This window comes from Trachurus japonicus, chromosome 21 (assembly GCF_045865225.1).
Source record: "Trachurus japonicus isolate A0001 chromosome 21, Traja_1.0".
Lineage (NCBI taxonomy): Eukaryota > Metazoa > Chordata > Actinopteri > Carangiformes > Carangidae > Trachurus > Trachurus japonicus.
This window is the reverse complement of record NC_140927.1, coordinates 24260545-24279028: the sequence shown is the minus strand read 5'-3', so window position 1 is coordinate 24279028 and position 18484 is coordinate 24260545. Positions and strand designations below refer to the sequence as shown.

General features: G+C 42.6%; 1 protein-coding gene across 1 annotated transcript in view; it reads left to right on the top strand.

Moving 5' to 3' along the window:
* Positions 1–18215, top strand: part of klf7b (Kruppel like factor 7b) — a 64595-nt gene extending 46380 nt beyond the window's left edge. Inside the window, exons 3-4 of the mRNA XM_085765736.1 lie at positions 8705–8828; positions 16895–18215. Of these exons, the coding sequence (XP_085621862.1) occupies positions 8705–8828; positions 16895–16946 (176 nt within the window). The 3' untranslated portion in view covers positions 16947–18215. The remainder of the gene's footprint in view (positions 1–8704; positions 8829–16894) is intronic.
* The last annotated feature ends 269 nt before the right edge of the window (positions 18216–18484 follow it).

The following is an 18484-nucleotide window of genomic DNA, read 5'->3' as shown; positions in this document are numbered from 1 at the left end:
ACACTGTTAGCAGTTTTTCCTTGGTGGTTCACCAGGATTACTGTACATAGCCTGGAGACCTCTCGCTGTATTAGTACTGGCAACCTTGGCATCATTAATCCAGCGTGTTACAGGCTTATATGATCCCAGTGACCATTGCATGGCTTTAGGTGTGGCGTTCACTTCCAGGGCAGCAGCACCTACCGCAGCCCGAGGACCTCATGGCTTTAGCTTTATTATAGCTAATCCGAATGGGGGGGGGGCGCTGCTAGCTTTCTGGTAGCATGACGGCTAGCTACAGTATCTTTTTAATCTTCTACAGTCGAGTCATCTGAACCAGCATTGAGGTTTTTAAAAGCAGAATCATTCACAGAGAAAAAAGAAGACGCCCCGAAGACACTGCAGCTTCTACACTCTGCATATAGTATGTGTGTGTGAGGGGGAGAGAGAGAGTGTGTGGTACAAGTGTGGGGGCGGCGTATTCCCTCCCGATGTGTTCATTACAAGCAGAGTACTGTGGTTTAATTAGCTTAATCCTCTTTTTGGGTTATTATGACCATAAATCATTGAACATACATGTAGGGAGGGATTAACGTAGCCAAGACACAGGGAGGAGCAGCGGCAGAAAGCCTGCACAGCATCAATACACTTTACTGTCACATATAGTGCACACCCGAGGCCATTAGAGAGGAGGTCTGTCAGGAGCGCGCCGCACATGTGCCGCGACTCCACATTATGTCGGTAATCGTGTTCCTCCGTTCACATCCAAGACAATTTTCTCTTGTGTGTGTGTGTGTGTGTCTGTGCTGCAGCTCTGACTGTGTGAAGTCAGGTTTATTCTCTCATATGAAAATGTTCAATTAGGGATGAGTTGTAATAATAGATGTATAAATTAATTCAGTAAATCTCTAAAGTCCCCAGGCAGAGCTGCTCTGAATCAGAGCCAGGGGTTTTTCTGCTTCTCTGGGTGTTAGTTGTTGTTTTTTTTCCTCACTCTTCTGGATCTGGACGGATCTGTCTGAAAACAGTTCACTGCTAATAACTGTATTCTCATTGTGAGTCCCGAAGAATACACTAAACTACATAGTTGGCTGCAGATAGCGGAGTAGATAAGTGTTGTCTTTCAAAACTATTAGCTGCATTTAATGACGTTATCTGAGGATTCATCATCTCAGTTCACACGCAACTTTTTCTTTAATTGTCAATATATCACAATGTACTGTATAAGATCATATTCTACTACTATATTAGTACATATTCAACTATTACAGAACTCAATCAGACACATTTAAACTCTTTAGACCTCGTTAGATGTCCTAATCTGACTGGTTTACACCTGTTGTCTTGAAATCATTGTATAACACATACAGAACAGTGACCTTGAGTGTCCTGAAAGGCGCCTATAACAAATATGTATTATTATTATTATTATTAAAACTTGCATTTTGTACTGTAAGATATATTTTTCTAATAGTTTTCAGGACAAAATCACACAACAAACAAATAGTTGTACCTTTGTGAAGTCATGACTGATTCATAAAGGGATCAGCTTTATTTCATCCATTATTTATTCTACCATTACATTCTGTATAACCCACGTTTTTTGATAATTAACAGTTTCTTAGCAAAGTCATGTATGGTTAATGTGTCTACACAGATTGTAGATTTTAATATGTATGTTTTTTTTTTCTTCTATTGCTCCAGGCAGCCATTGGTTTCTATTCATTTCTGTGTGGACTTGAAAATCAATTAGCAGGCTGCTAATGAGTCTGCATTAATTTTTGTCAGCGTTACTTGTCAGCGAGTGGAAATGTAGATTAGGTTGAACATGTGAGTGAAAACGCTGCACTGCAGAACCTCACAGTCATAATGTCATGTTGGAATAATGAAGACAGATTCACACTGAGTTCACTGTGGTGGTGGTGGTTTATGTAGCTGCTGAAGCTGAAGTTTACACACAGTGCACAGTGTTGCATGAAGTAGAATCACATGATGGGATACGAAGTAGTAAAAAAAAAAAACTGAGGTCACTTCAGCTCGAGTCCGACTTTCTGAGACCTCGGCCCCCCGACCCCCAGGAACCACGGCTCCATGTGGATTCAGGAGAAAAACCTGCTGTAACCCCAGACACACACACACACACACACACACACACACACACACACACACACACTCATACCTCTGTACTCTACACCCACCGAATCCAACCTGCACTCTCTCTCTCTCTCCCTCTCGCTCATTCAGTTGCCAAGCAACTGCATCACACTCTTCCATAATTGGTTGGTGGCTGGTGGATTGTCCATGCCTGTTAATCTCTCTCTCTCTCTCTCTCTCTCTCTCTGTCTCTCTCTCTCTCTCTCTCGTCTCTCTCTCTTTCTCTCCTTTTCTCCCTCACCCGCCACCCCTCACTCACCACTCCACTCCCCCCCCCCCCCGTCTCTCTCTTTCTCTCAGTTGCTAGGTGACTTTATCACGCATCCTTGCCTTGCCGTGCTATAATTGGCTGGCGTCATGGTTGCTGTGGCGTCAGGCCCGAGCTGGCCTTGCTTCATTCCACTAACACTGTGCCTGCATGTGTGTGTTTGTGTGTCTGTGTGTGTGTCTGTAGAGGGGTGGGGGGTGAGGAGGCATGGGTGGTGGGGGGGCTCCTATTGAAGGAAGATGGGGTGCTCTGGCCAATTACAGAAGACGGGTGTGAAACGGCCGCCTGTCTGGCACCTGCGGCCCCCACTCATACCCCATATCACACACACACTCACACACACACACACACACAGGTTGAGAGTGTAGCATTTCTCCAACAGGCCTAGAGGATAAGCTGCCAAGTGGTTTGCTATTGTATGTTGAAAATATTGGTCCTGTATTCAGTCCTGAGTGAGGAGGAGGATACGACCCTTGAAGATTCAACACGGCTTCCTCGCCGACCTAGAAGTAATCTGTCACACAATCACACACTCTCACACCTTCCACGGGTGCACCAGAGGATTGTGGGTCTTCACAGAAAGAGAGAACTTCCTCTTACACATTTGAAATATAGAAACTAGGGAGCGACTTGGGCTCCAAGCTTGGATTATCTACTTTAAATACAGTAGCTGAGGTTAATTAGAAACATCTGAAACACATAGTAACAACTAAATATTTAACTTGACCATTAGTTGACCAGTATTAATGGTCTATATTAATGTAACACTGTCATTCATGAGCATGCTCAGACATCTTTATCCCAAAATATGTGTTTATTATAAGGAAAAGGATGGAAAACTAAGATATAAACTTGGGCAATAAATCAGTTTTGATGATTAAAATTTGAATTTATGTTTTTGGACAGTGTTTAAAAATGAAAATCAGTTTTCACTTGCGTTGCTATCTGACAGAGCCACTACCACCACTACATCCCTGAGCTTCTGCATTTGTAGTTTCTCTTCAGAAACAGGTGCAACATTGAGATCGTAGCAGTAATGATCATTTAATAACAGTGAGGAGACCATTCCCCAAAACAAGGACACCATCTCCTCAGTTGCCTGGAAGCAGTCTGTATTATATTGTAGCGTCTAATTTGGAGTAAACCACTGTCCACTGTGAAGTCTGCAGCGACTGGACGCAGCAGTACGACTCATTTATTCAGCATCTCAAACAGAGGCAGAAGACGATGGCAGCTGTAAACTGCTGCTAATAAGCAGTGAACATCTTTCCTGTAGTGTCTCGATGGAAGGACATTACAGATGCAGTGTAGTGTTTTCACACCTGTTTGTTTATACAATTTGAAAAATCTGAGTTCATCAACATGTTGAAGACAATTGACCGCAGATACGAGCGACTGAGCTTAGCTTCAACTTAGCTGAATAAGGGTGAAATATATAGATTAAATCTGTAGATTGGATGTGGTGTGACAGAATGGGAGGTTTTATTTTTAGGCTGTAGCTATCACCCAGCTCTTTAAGAGGAAAAGGAGGAGGTGTCATTGATTTAATGCTCACCGTGACAATATGGCGGTTTGTTACCGTGGTGGAGCTGCTCGAACACTTCATCACCAGCAAGTTCCTCCAGCTCTTCCTGGGGGATCTGACACATGCTGGTAGATTATGTCTCTCCAGTTTGTTCTAAAGTCAACCACCCCCACCCCCACCCCCACCTCAGGATTTTCCACTGAGCCTCTCGTCGTCCTCCACCTCCAAAGAGAGAGAGACACAAGACTGAACCACAGTCACTAAAGCAGGAACTTCATAACAAGCTCCTCTGTTATGAAGAAAACGTCTCTGTATAGTGCTTCGAGATTACTTCTGTTGTGAAGCGATGATATATATATATAAATTGACTGACTTTGACTTAAACACTGAAAAGTCATCATGCTTTTACACTGCATCCATATGGATCTTTATATACAAAACCCTCACAACGCGTCTCCAACAAGCAATTTATCTTTAATGGCCTGTAATGTCTTGCACTGATGTTTGTTTTTGCATGTTTACATGTTGTGTTTTGTCTAAATCTGGCACCATACATATATTACCCATAATGCAACTCAAGCACCAACAGCTCTCTCAGGGCTTTATGTGTGTTATTCCAGTAATGTAATCTTGCCTGGAGCACAGACGCGGAGCAGACTACAGGTGTAGTCAGCTCACAGGTTGCAAAATATTCATCAAAATTCATAAAACCTGCAAAAAAATGTAACTATTTTAATTTTCAAATGTGTAGAGCTCAGTCTCAACCAACTTTAGGGCTGCCAAAAAAAGGGGCTTAATACAAATTACAAATTTCCTCACTTATGCAATAGTGCTCCCCGAGACCTGTAAACAGACTTTGATGTGTAAAATCCAAAAATGAAGTAGGTGAGAACAACCCTATTGGCAAAAGTGCGACGAAATACAGAAGCTGCAGTAGAAGAGAGAGGTGAGACTCTCTGTCCTCTGTCCTCTGTCCCGATGGTCCAGCAGATCAGGAAGTGAAGCACGGCTGGTCTAAGACGATGTGGCCTCTTTCCAAAACTGCACAACAACAACGGCGAGATGGAAACAAAACCCAAATCCCTGTTGTGGAAATCAGAAACCAACTGCACGAGATTTGCCTTTGGAGAATTTGAATATGCAAATCGAGGCTCGTGATCTTGAATTCATTTAGTCCGAGAACAACTGCGTCACCCGGCAGACATACTCTGTGTGTGAGTTGTGGATGAAAGATGACGCCGTTCAAAGAGACGTGGAAACTTGTTACGTGGGGGGGGGGGGGTTAAGGGGGGGGGGGGGTTTAACAGGGGAATAGGACATCATTCACAGTTGGATGTTCCTGTAGCACATCATCTTTTACTTGTCATTGCATCACCTTGCTGCTCTGCACCTGTGAAGGTGTAGCTACTCTCCGCTGGTTGGCTCATTCTGTCACAGTGATTAAATTAAAGTTCAGAAACCCAATCTCATGTTTAGCAGGTATGTGATGAAGAAATGTTTCCCCGCGGTATACGGCTTGGGTGAAGAAAGGGAGAAAGATAATGAAATTAAAATAGGACGCTGAATCTGTAGACATGTCGGCACTGACATTTTGGGCATTGATCTTAAAAGTTTGAAAAATAATTTTGTCGTTCTGGTGCAGTAGAATGTTAAAAAAAAAAAAAAAAGAAGACACTGGAATTAAAAAATAGATTGTGGGTAATCGTTTCTCTTCAAAAGAAATGATGTAACTGTCTCATCAACATCATTTCAGTCATTTCAGTTGCAGTGGCAGACGTTAAAAAACAATTAGCCTCTTCCTCAGCTGCAGAAATCTGTCAGTTTCCAGAGGTGACGCACAGCTGTAACACTTTTACATTTTTGCCATTTTTGTGGCTCGGGTAAAAATAAAACATGACGTCCATGTCTAATGATGTTTTGATCTGTTAGACGTCGACAGCTGTCAGTGAACGCAACACCAGAGCATTTAAATCACTGACAAGTTAAATGTGAATATAATGATATAATTATCTTTTTTTTCCCCTTTATCACCATTTCACCATAGCAACAAAACTCAGAGGAGATGACCTTGAGTTACTGAATGTGCAAATTCACAAAGCCCATAATAAGTGACGTACTTGTGAACACATGCATTTCTATTGCATCCTAATGTGTTTACACCACATTGTGAAATACTTCAGTTTTTACATTCCTCCCTCTTTGGACCAGTGTGTGTGTGTGTGTGTGTGTGTGTGTGTGTGTGTGTGTGTGTGTTTGTGTTGATCTCCTTACAAAGATTGGTGTGTGCTGTGATGGGAGTGGAGGGGCTGCTGGGACATCTGGCTAACTGACTGTAAGCTGCTGTATTACTCCCCATTAAGAGTCATTAAGACCCCAATTATAGTTGCCACCCCTCAGTTCTCACACACACACACACACACACACACACACACACACACATACATACAGTATAACACTGAGTGGTGCACACTAGGGGTCTGCAATTAGATCTGGACAGTTTTTTTATGACACAGTGTGTGCAGTGTTTTAAAGTGCTTCCTCTCCATCAGTGTTGTGAAATTCATATGGAAATTAAGGAGCTTTAAATGAACAACTTTTGCCACAACACAAGACCACGTCGTCCAGTTATATGACTATGAAGGAGGAAGAAGAAGAGGGACTTCCTACTGCAAGGTTATGGAGCAGGGGCAGCATCCACACTAGTATGTTTTGATTTTAATTTAGTAAATGAGCTCATACTACAACAGTGTATTTGAGTTAATGAGAAAAAGACTTGGACTAAGCTGTAAATTAGTGGAAAAAACTCACCAATTTGCAAGAAAAAGCTAAAATATTCAGTTGAACCTTACTTGATGCAGCCACATTCTTGTTGCACGTCCTCGCTAACTTAACTTAGGTGCTGTATCATTACCTGATGGTGGCTGTGCTCCTCCAACCTCGTGAAGTTCCACAGACATGTTTATTTCCTTGAAAATAGAAAAAAAACAGACACCAAATTTTGAGTTTTTCTTGCAAAGTTGTTGCTTTATAATGTCTGAGAACATCCAAGTTTTTTTTTCTTCCTTTATACACTGTCATATAATTCAGAAAAGTGTTTAAGCTTGTCTGGACAGTATTGATTAGAAGTGATCACACATACAACAACATACATACATATATACAAGAGCAATCATATTCATTGGGCATGTGTTAAAATGCACAATTTAACTAAACAAAAGTTGTTATAAAAGATGACAGACAAGGTCAGTAGCACCTGCAATTCATTATCCATGTTGCTTTCACCACTTTAAGTGAAGGCAGCGACCGTTCATGTCATCGTTTCCAAAGGTCTCACTGCGTTTTCTTTTCAGTGCTCAAAAATTCAAGAAAACGTAGCAAAAAGATGTTTTTTAAAACAAAGATGTCGTCATGGTAGAGACATCCTGAGAGGGAGCAGGTATTTGAATTGTAGCATAATCAACAACATTACTGTTTCTGTTTGTGTCCTTCACAAGGGTCAGGTTGTTTTTGTGCTGGAACTTTGACGTCTTCAGATGAGTTTGTTGCAGAAATAAAGGATAGGATGTTCAGAGCTATAACAACTTCTACAGAGTTGTAACATTTTGTCTCTTATGAGTTTCTAAACTGCATTTTTTGGACCTTGATTCATCTTCTTACTGGTTCATGCAGTAACACAACCACACGCCAGTTTAACACCTCCAGTTTCTGAACCACAACAGAGACACAAAAGTATGGATGTGTGTGCAAAACAAAGTCTAATTGCAGTGGGATACAGTCCAGAAGTGGCTCATTAGTGTTTTATTTCTCTGTTTTAGATCAGATAACTTAATTAGCCTTAATTCAAGCAGCCATACTTCAGCCTATTAAGAAGCTTTGTGAAGCCAAGAATGAGTTTCTGTGGCACCATGAGGATGTTTTCTAGTCGATAACAGATGAATTAATGTTTTTGTTTACATTCTTTTGGCCACAATTCAGTTTCAAAGAAGCTTAATAAAAGAGAAATGTCTCAGTGCTAATTGATGGGGTGGTGTGTGAGGCCAGATTGAGACCAGCTTTATCTGCTGACCCTCACGCAGCACACAAACACACTCATACACAGTCAGACATCATGTGAAGACAGTCTGCCCCTGAACATTACAAACACACACACACACACACACACACACACACACCTAAACCAAAAGACAAGCACCCACACACACACATGCACACAGCTGGAAGGCTTTCTATCACAGAGAGATAACTACAGGCTGAGAACAATAGACCATCTCTTCTCCCATCTGGTGAACTGGGGGATGAAACTTCATTTACATTTCAGATCCCACCACCTCAGGGTGTGTATGTATGTGTGTGTGTGTGTGTGTGTGTGTGTGTGTGTGTGTGTGTGTGTGTGTGTGTGTGTGTGTGTGTGTGTGTGTGTGTGTGTGTGTGTGTGTGGGCAGTAATGGGTGGGGGGGAACGAGAGGGAGCAAAACGAGATTCATTTCAGGGTGAATTTAGGATTATGAATTAACACGCTGCCGTGCTGAAAGACTTCATTTACAGCTAATTGAGTGTATTGGCTCATTGAAATGGCTGTTGTGTTAAAACTGGTCTGCCTGTCTGGCCCCTGGGCTCCGTGTGTGTGTGTGCGTGTGTGTTTGGGGTTTGGAGAAAGCCAGGGGCGGTTACCTACATTAGCATTAACAGCTGTAGTTTAGACGTGTGAAATTAGATGTAGAAATTGTAATAAAATCTGACACCGTCTCTTTCTCTCTCTCCTTCTATTTCTCTCTCAGGTGAGAAGCCGTACAAGTGCTCATGGGAGGGCTGCGAGTGGCGTTTTGCCCGCAGTGACGAGTTGACACGACACTACCGCAAACACACCGGAGCGAAGCCATTCAAGTGCAACCACTGCGACAGGTAAACACACAATGACAAACATACAGTATACTTTTATATTTGCACAACACTGATGATGACCTCTTGTTTGCGCTCGGCCAGTTCACCACATGTGTGTGGGCAGGTTTTGTGGACAGTAGCACAGGTGTAAATGGTTAAATTAATGACAGCTGAATCCATTTATTGGCACCTGGTGTTGTGCACGCAGACCGGCTGACTAACGAAGCCATCGTTAATGGTATTAGTAACACCTGTGCTTTTTTCTACTATGACAAGTCACAGTGTTTTGTGTTTAAATGAAGCTTTTATTTTTATGAATAGTAGCCCAAAAGACTGTGGTCACAGAAGTCCAAAACATAGAGATATTCATTAATAGATTTATAAAATAGAGACAGATAAGTATTCATTTTACTTCATATATTTTTGTAATCTGTGAAATGTACCTCTTTCCATGTGATGTGAAAGAGAAGGGGAGATTTCAGCAGTTAAAGGGATAGTTCAACATTTTGGCAAATTGACCCATTGCCATAATCCCTATAGTCTTAGCAGTAGGTTCGTTACCTTTAATTGTCGGTGCAAGCTATTTTTTGAACGGCAGAGCAGAGCCGTGAGCTGCTTAGAGCTACGCAACGGAGGCTCATGGGATTTCTTGTTTTCCCTCATCAAATACACAATCCAACAACTCCAAAACGCTCTGGTTGACAAGTTGTGACCTGCACATTCACCACGCTATGAGATAATGACACAACGTTACCAGACAGAGTTGTTTTAGAGGGAAATACAGAGACGCGCATCAGCAGTTTTGCATGAATTTACTTTGAAAACAACTCCATCTCGTAGAGTTCTGTTATTATCTCATAGCGTGGTGAATGTGCAGGTCACAACTTGTCCACCAGAGCGCTTTGGAGTTGTTGGATTGTGTATTTGATGAGTTTGATGAGGGAAACCAAGAAATCCCATTAGCCTCCGTAGCGTAGCTCTGAGCAGCTCGTGGCTCTGCTCTGCCGTTCTAAAAATAACTTGCACTGACGATTAAAGGTAACAAACCTACACCTAAGAGGGATTATGGCAATGGGCCAATTTGCCAAAATGTTAAACTATCCCTTTAAAGAAAAGAAAATAAGTTTAGGTTGTGTTTAGCGTAGCTTAGCAAAGACTAGGAGCAGGGGTGTAGTCTGTTTGCCTCAACTGAAAAAGTCAAAAGGCGCCCCACAGTTGTCCTGTTTATGTGTTGTTGCTAGCTCTGTAATTGCCTGTCGGAGTTGAAAGCATTCACAATGTAGAATAAAAACAACAAACTTTGACAGAGCTACAGGCTAACAGTTCCCTCCCGCTAACAGGCCGGGCTAAATACATCACAGAGCTCCCCCGCTGTGAACGCACAGAAAGTCAAAAATGATAAAGCTGATATGTGGTAAGAAACAGACAAGCTTATAAATGGGTTTTCTTTGCATAATCTCTGTACGTTGCTTGGTAAAAGCATCCGAAACAGCAGGGAGTCGCTGACAAATGATAAATAAAAGCAACATTTTTCATTCAGCCCCGCTCTACATGCGTCTCGCGTGGCATTCACAGACAGCATAATCATCGACAGCACATTTCACAACCCTTTTTATTATGCAGAATCAAATCAAATCCCCTTTAAAATAAACACTTTAAAGACGTAATTCTGCAAATAGGTCGTTGTGTGAAGTTCAGGGGGGACGTGAGCATTTTCCGTAAAAACACTCTCCTCCCTCAGCCGCACGTTCACAAGAGGTGAGTTCTTATCTGTCGGCATGATAGAGGTTCAAGACTGTGGCTTTAAGCGTAGGTAGTCAGTTTAATGATAAGGAAAGTTGTTATCTTTAAATTAAGTCAGTTCCTAATGGATTCACATTGTGTGGCAGCCACAGGGACGCAGAAGCGGCCTGGATGATTATTTGTTTTTAAATCGCATTATCTGGTCAGTGGTGGCAGATTTTACTCATCGATCCTGCGTCAAAGCTTTTTTTAGTTGCTGTTTTTGCTGTTGTGTTGTTTGGTTTTGTTTTCGTCGACTCACATCTGACGCAGTTGAGGGGGAGGGGGAAGTTTTTTTTCAAACAGCAATCAGACTAAATCTACCCGTGGACAAAGGCCAGTAACGTCTTTGTGAGGCTGTCCAGAGTCACATCGTCTGTACTTGGTGTTTGGTCCTCAAGGTGGAGACTGTGTGTGTGTGTGTGTGTGTGTGTGTGTGTGTGTGTGTGTGTGTGTGTGTGTGTGTGTGTGTGTGTGTGTGTGTGTGTGTGTGTGTGTGTGTGTGTGTGCGTGCGTGCTTACTCATGCCCCTGTGCTGCCAGTTAAATGGATTCTGGCTATTGGCAGACTGGTCGCAGCTAATTGAGTGGCACCAGATGCCAGCTCCACTTTAACATACACTGAGTGTGTGTGTGTGTGGTTTGGAAAGGTAGTGCAGACACACATACAGACACACACACACACACACACACACACTTTTGCCCTGGAGACAGTGTAATTGGCTGTTGTGGGTTCCCTCTAGTTTGGGTTTTAGACATTAAACCCTCCAGAAACCTGCTGGAAGCTTCTAATCCTGGCTGAGAGCTGGGACTGTATTAGCTCCTTTCTGGCACACACACACAGACACACACACACACACACACACACACACACACACACACACACACACACACACACACATACACACAAATACAGCATGTAAAGACACAACACACACATGCACACCGAGCAGGAAAAAAAACATTTAGATGCAAAGTCATATTGACTCACATGAACATTTAGACGTCCAGACGTGAGGACTGTACACTTGGATACACAACACAGACTCAAGCTGTGTCACATTTGAGGCTCTGTCTACTTCAAAGTCTGCATAGAAAGTGGGAGAAGTTATTTTTGGATGTCCAGGGCTTCTGAGGTAACAAGTCCTGTTCATTTTCTGTGTAGACGTGTCTGTGCGCTGACAGTTGGAGCTCTTCATGGCATGAAAATGTCCTGATTGAATCATCACTGCAAAGGATGAGAGAGTCGTCTTTGACTACAAAATCAAAGGAACCGTACATGGAAACGTAAACTACATCTCCCATGAGCAGCGTGGTACAAGTTCATACTTCACAGGCTCAGTTCAACGCCCCAGAAATGAACTTTGGTTATAAAAAAAGTCTCACGTTAATGTGGATGAATCTACGCTACCCACACTTGTTAATGGCTCAATTTTCGATGAATATATCGTTTTGTCTCTATCGTTATTTTGTTATTTTAATTAATGGTGGAAGCGCTGGGTGAGCCGACCAGCGTTTCCTTACTTTCGGTTTCGCGGACGCTGCCCGGCGGGTCATGATAACAACGCCGCCGAATCGCCGTTTATGGTCGGAACTACGATGGTATCTGATCATCTTTGAACCTCTGACTTTCATTCTTGATGAATGAAAACATGTTTTCATGGCAGACGTCCGTCTTGCGCCGGTCCAAGAATTTCACCGTGCGCGCGGAGGCTCATGGTAAATGTAGTATGAAAACACTTCGCTTTCCAAAACTCTTCGTTGTCCCTTTAAACAATGTGTCATAAAGCTGCACACATCGACATCATGAGCTCCTGAGATCCTGATTGCAACAATGAAATGACCACAGCTCTGGTTTGGTCTCATCCGCTGAGGCTGATGGGTAATGTAGTTTGTGTAGCCAGTTGTCTTACCCACCTTGTTGAGGTCAGTGCACTGTTCAACAACCTGTGTTTGGATCAGGCTACATGAGTTGTTGTTCATCTGCTGTGGATCAACCTTGTAGCTCATAGTTTTAAAAGACGTTACACAATCTGACACCGAAGAAGAAGAAGAAAAGTCTTTTGTTTCTGTTGTAAATCTGTTTTCTAACATCTTTCCTTTATCATTCGGCCAAGTTTTCAACCTGAGCCAAGAAGAACACATTTGTCTTGATGCTTAAAATCACAAGGTTCAGGGAGGGAAATGTGCTTTTAACATAGCCAGGTTTTTACAGTAGTACACACACACATACACATACACACACTTACACAGCTGTGGTGGGTGGAGCTCAACAAATATTAACATGAGAAAGGCAAAAAGTGGCAACCATGGAGAGGTTAACATTAGATAGACTGTTCAATCTGACACTATTTCTCCAGGGGGAAACACACACACACATGCACACAGACACACACACAGACACACACACACACACGTCAGTCTGTCATTAATCCTGCCTAATCAAGCGGGGACCCCCTGATGTTTCCATGGAGCTGGAGGGAGGAGAGTGATGAGGAGGAGGAGGAGGAGGAGGAGGAGGACAAAAAAAGAAGTGAGGAGGAGAAGGGAGAGTAAAGAGGAGGAGAGGAGGAGGAGGAGTGTATGTGAGGGGGGGTCGGAGGGACGGAGGAAAGGAGGGAGGGGTGATACCAGCTGGTCTGGCTGCTCCGCCCCCCAACAGTGACACAGTAACTGGCATGGCCATCTGTCCAGCGACACACACACACAGACAACAGAGAGCAAAGTTCAACTGTACGCTCACACCCTGTCGACATGTGAGGACCTGAGTGAATGAACACATCAGTGGGAGGGAGGAGGAAGAGGAGGAGGAGGAGGAGGAGGGGAGAGAGGGATCCTGTCCACACATTTAAGTTTCCAACTCATCTCCAAAGCCTTAGAAACAGGAGACAGAAATTTTAATGAGGAAGTTGCATGTTAACAGCAGCAGCAGCAGCGTTGTGCCATCGGTTACACCCACTTTCAAAATGACACAGGGCCTCGTTTTTTTATTTTCAAGTGCCCGAGCTGCTGATGTTTGTGAAGACCGATCATTATCCATGAGTGCATTTGAAAAGACCTGTTTTCAGGGACGATGGTGCACAGTCAGGGCCCGAAACAGAGAATAACAGATTCACATTAACATCTCAACAAACAGATAGATCTGAGGCGGGAGGAGAGGTGATTAAGTGAAGAGAGACTTCAGAAATAATCAGAGGGATTTAATAGCACCCAGCGGGAAGCAGAAGGTTTACACTTGAACTCAACACAGTCGCCATATTTCCTCAGTCCAGACATGAAACAGTATTGAAGTGTAGTGTAACAATTGAACCGTGAATAACAGTGTTGAAATTATGCCTGCACAATATGCAAATCACATCAAATTGTGATTATATGGAAAGATATTGTGATTTGTACATGATCAATTTTGCTCCATTTTCATCTTAAAAAATATAAAATTGACATTGTCAATTGTACCAAACAAACATGTCCCTTTATGTCTTGAAAATATGTTTTGACACATTTTCCCTTTATCAGGAGAAAAAACAAAAAAAGCATCTCCACAGATTTGGATATTGCGCTTGTCCATATTGTGATTTTGATTACATTGCGATTAGGTTAAAATGCAGTGAACATATTCAGAAAGTAATAAAACACAACTGGAAATCATATCACCAAGTGAATATTTGCATTGAATTGTCCAATGTCCAACACATCTATGACAAAAGGAAATACTGAGTTTGTCCACTGTAAATGATAAGACAACAAAGAGGTGAAGGTAAACAACAACCAATTGATCATCAGTATCAATTATCAATATCAAATTTGTGAACATTTCCATCTGAATTCTTTACTAGATTCCCCATAGATCAACATTAATGATAACAATCTTGATTTATGTGGCACGTTTCTTAACAAGGTTACAAAGAGCTTCACAAAGAGATAAAAACAAACAACAAAACAGCAATAAAACTGTGAAACAAAACAGGTGTAACGACGGTATAATTAGAATTTAAGTCCAAGCAGAAATAAAAGATGTGATGTGATCTCAGCAGGTGAACTGTGCTGCTCAGACTGTGAACACCTGATGTGCCCTGAAGAGAGTGAATCACAGTCGAAGCCGATTCTACTGCAGCAGGAAAAACTTTCCATTATACTTCAGCTCTGTCTGCTTGTATCTGGATAGCACTGCAGCCAGTCTTAATACACACACACACACACACGCTTTCACACTAACACACAAAGAATAGCCTTGGCTAATTAATAATGAATAAAGCCTCTGGCAAATTGAATTTTTAATTTCTCATATTATTCTCTCCCACATTTTGTTTTGCCTCGCCTTCAGTCGTGTCACCCGTGATTCATTTTATTGTGCGTGTTGAGCTTTAATACCTTCACAATGGCGTCATAAAATTAAAACACTCCATTGTGAAGACATGACATAACATTGTGAGTCTTAGACTTTACATCACCTGGTTTTATGTCTCTCCTCAGAGCAGGTGCAGTCTCTGCTGAGTGTAATGGCCCAGCGTCAGAAGGCGCTGCCAGACCGACTGCATCACTGTTCCTGTTCACAATACATATCTAATTAGTTTCTCCAGCAGTGTGAGCGGGAGGAGGCTGTGGAGGTCTGTCTGTGATTTATGTGCTGTTGTAGATACATGTAGGAAATCTCTGAGGCTCCACTGACCCATGTTTGGCCTTTATGTTAGTTTACGCAACAGAACCATGACTGAAGTTTACTGTAGCTTTAAAAGCCCTGTCTTATTCAGCCGCTCTCTGTCTGGCTTCATGTTTAAATAATACACTTACCATTAGCTTCTTCTGCTACTGTAGGCCACACTTCACAGGAGCTTCTCTATTCATTTCATGTTCCACGGCCACCTGGGTGTCACTTCCACTTAGTAAAAAGGACTTTGTTGGATGAGTTGGTCAGACCTGGTAACTAGCAATTAGCACAAGCCGTTATACAATCACACGTGAGCTGGCATGGAGGCTACATAAGGTGAAGAAGGTAATCAATTCTGGATTTAATCGATTTGATCAATTTACGCCTCATCTTAGCAACAGTATCCAGCTACAGCCACAGAGCATGAAGCCTCTGGCGCTACAGAAATAGGGGGAGCATACGTCAGTCCGACTGCCCACAAGTCCGACGGCTCATTTCTCCGACTACCCATTCTACAGTGTTGAGGTTAGGTTTAGGGTAAGGTTAAGGGTTAGGGCTACTTAAGTCGGAGAAGTGGGAGGTCGGACTGATGGACGCAAAAATAAAGAAATGTATGGTCGGAGTCGGAGAAATGGGTGGTCGGAGAAATGGGTAGTCGGACAGACGTCATGCGCCCCAGAAATAGACTATAGGCCTATAGATTTTTTTTTTCTGCGTAACACAAGTTTTTAAAATGTAAGTAAACTTAAACCATAATGATAAAATGAAAACAATGATAGATTTTTGTTTCTTTTTTATCTTTAATAAGATGTAAAAAGATGCTGTATGCCTTAAATTCATTAGGGTTGATCCCTCGTGTAGCATTTGGATCCTTTTTTCATATCAATATGATGCTACCTCTCATTATGGTGATTGATAGTATCTTAAAAGTGGACGTGTATCAGTAGAATATTCTCCAACACACACCATAACATCAAATGGCTCTATATTTCCCTTGTTATAGGCTACAGAGAGTCATGAGAGAGAGATCTAATACACATTTTACCTTTTAGTGCATAGATACAACCAACAAAAGTTTACAACAAAAAGTTTCTTCTTCTTCCGGTTTGACTGTTGTTTGACCTTGGAGGACCTCAGAAGTCTTAGTGGAGCGTCTTGACTAAGATTGAGTTAGCGTTGTTAGCATTAGCTGGAGTTAGCATGCCTGATATTCAAACTGTATCCATTGTGTCTCATGGCTGTGGAGGCAATGAAGGGCTATGGGGAGGGGGTCGTGGGGGTCTGACAAGTATCCCAAGCAAATACATGCAGACATTGTTTACTGTAGAGGGCTGCAAGTGTGGAGCATTTCCAGCCAATACACATTGCCAATGGGGAGTTCAAGGGGCCTGGGATTATGGACAGTTCCCAAGAAATACATAGAGCCGGTGGGGATTTGAGGGGGCCTGGGAGTGTGGCACTGATCAGCAACACTTGCCAGCCTGAATTATTATGGTTTTTCTGTCCACACATCTCCAAGGAAATGGGATTAATTGGGCCTTTGTACACATCTTTACATTGTCAAGTTGTTTTTTTTGTTTTTTGTTGTTCTCTCTTGTGCAGTTTCCACGAATAACTACAGTTTCTGAACATGAATATTTCTGCGTTTCTCTCCGCAGGTGTTTCTCTCGGTCGGACCACCTGGCCCTGCACATGAAGAGGCACATCTGAGGGGGGGGGGGGGCGAAAAGAAAAGGAGTGGGAGAGGGGGAAGAAGCAAGAGGAGGAGGAAGAAGAGGAGGAGGAGGAGAAGGAGGAGGAGGAGAGATAGGAGGAAAGAGGGATGGGCAGCCGAGCTACCAACTGCCCACCTCGTTCACCCGCCCACCCCGTTCAAAAAGCAGTCGGCGGCCATGACGCCTGCAAGGAGAGACAGTGGCCATGAAGATCACATGGGGCCGACGGCTCTCCCAACTGACGACGGAGGACTGGAGGAAAACGAGGAGTAGCTAGAATGTTGTTTTTCTTTATAATTACACACTCACATACTCGCAATAGTAAACAGTCCAAACACTTTTGTCTTTGAATGCATCATCCCGGTGACCCCGGCGGCCCTCACGTGGCTCCCGGGGCTTGGACACTGCCAAACCAACGTTATTCTTAACTCGCTTAATGAAACATTTCGCCACCTGTTTTTCTTTCTCTGTATTCAGTGTGTTTAGACCATAAAAATCACTTTGGGTGAGGAGATAGTTCAGTGGGAACAAACTTTAAATATCCGTATAGACAGTTGTTTGTGCTTTACCGGCTTCTGAAATCAAATACTCAACTTTTTTCTTTGTTTTTTTTTCTTCTTTTTTGGAGTTTTTTCAATGTTTTTCATACACGGAATATAAGACACCATCATCTGCCGCAGTCAGCTTCAGTAATCTATGTGAAGAAAACAACAATGCCAAATCTGCAGGAGAGAGACTGTACAGATTGACTTCTAGCATGGCTGACAATCGAACCCAGGGCTCGGACGCTGGGTGTTTCGGTGCACCCATGGGACCTCGGTCAGCGGGTGCTGCTGCAACTCTCAGGCTCTCCTTCAGTGGGTGTTTGTATCTCTCACCTTCATCGAGACGCCTGCCGCCTCCGCAGGCCATCTGACAGAAATGCGCAGCGACACTTTCTTCCCTTTTTTTCTACTTAGAGGACAATAATTCTTCTTCTTGTTATTACAAAGAATGATACTTTGTTCTTTTCTCTCTTGGAGAAAATGTCTTAAAACTCACTGAATTGTGTTAGAGAAAAAAAACAAACTGAAAATCTAAGATGACTTCAACAGAATGTGTGGGATGAGAAGGAGAGCGTTGTTGGTCTTTTAATCCCCATGTGCACTGACTCTGCTCCTGCTCGGTCTGCAAGCAACCAGAGGATGAACAAAAAAAAATAACGAAAAAAAAAAACAGAATCATACCAACTCTCAGAAAACGGATTTGTATTTTTCTTTTTCTTTTTTGGACTAAAATAAAAGAAGAGGAGCAGAGACGTCTTCAGTTTCTTGTGCTGCTCTTTCTGCCCTGCGATTCACTCCAGCTGAAAAACAAAAACCCTGGCATGACCCTCTGTGGACTCGCACTCTACCGGAGTCAGGCGGAGGATTCGCTAAAAAAACAAACAAACTGTAAAACCTGTTTGTTATTTTTTTTTTATCTTTATTTATTTCCTTTGCCTTCTGTTGATTCTGAAAGTCATCCTGGAGCGCTTTCACAGACTCTGAGATC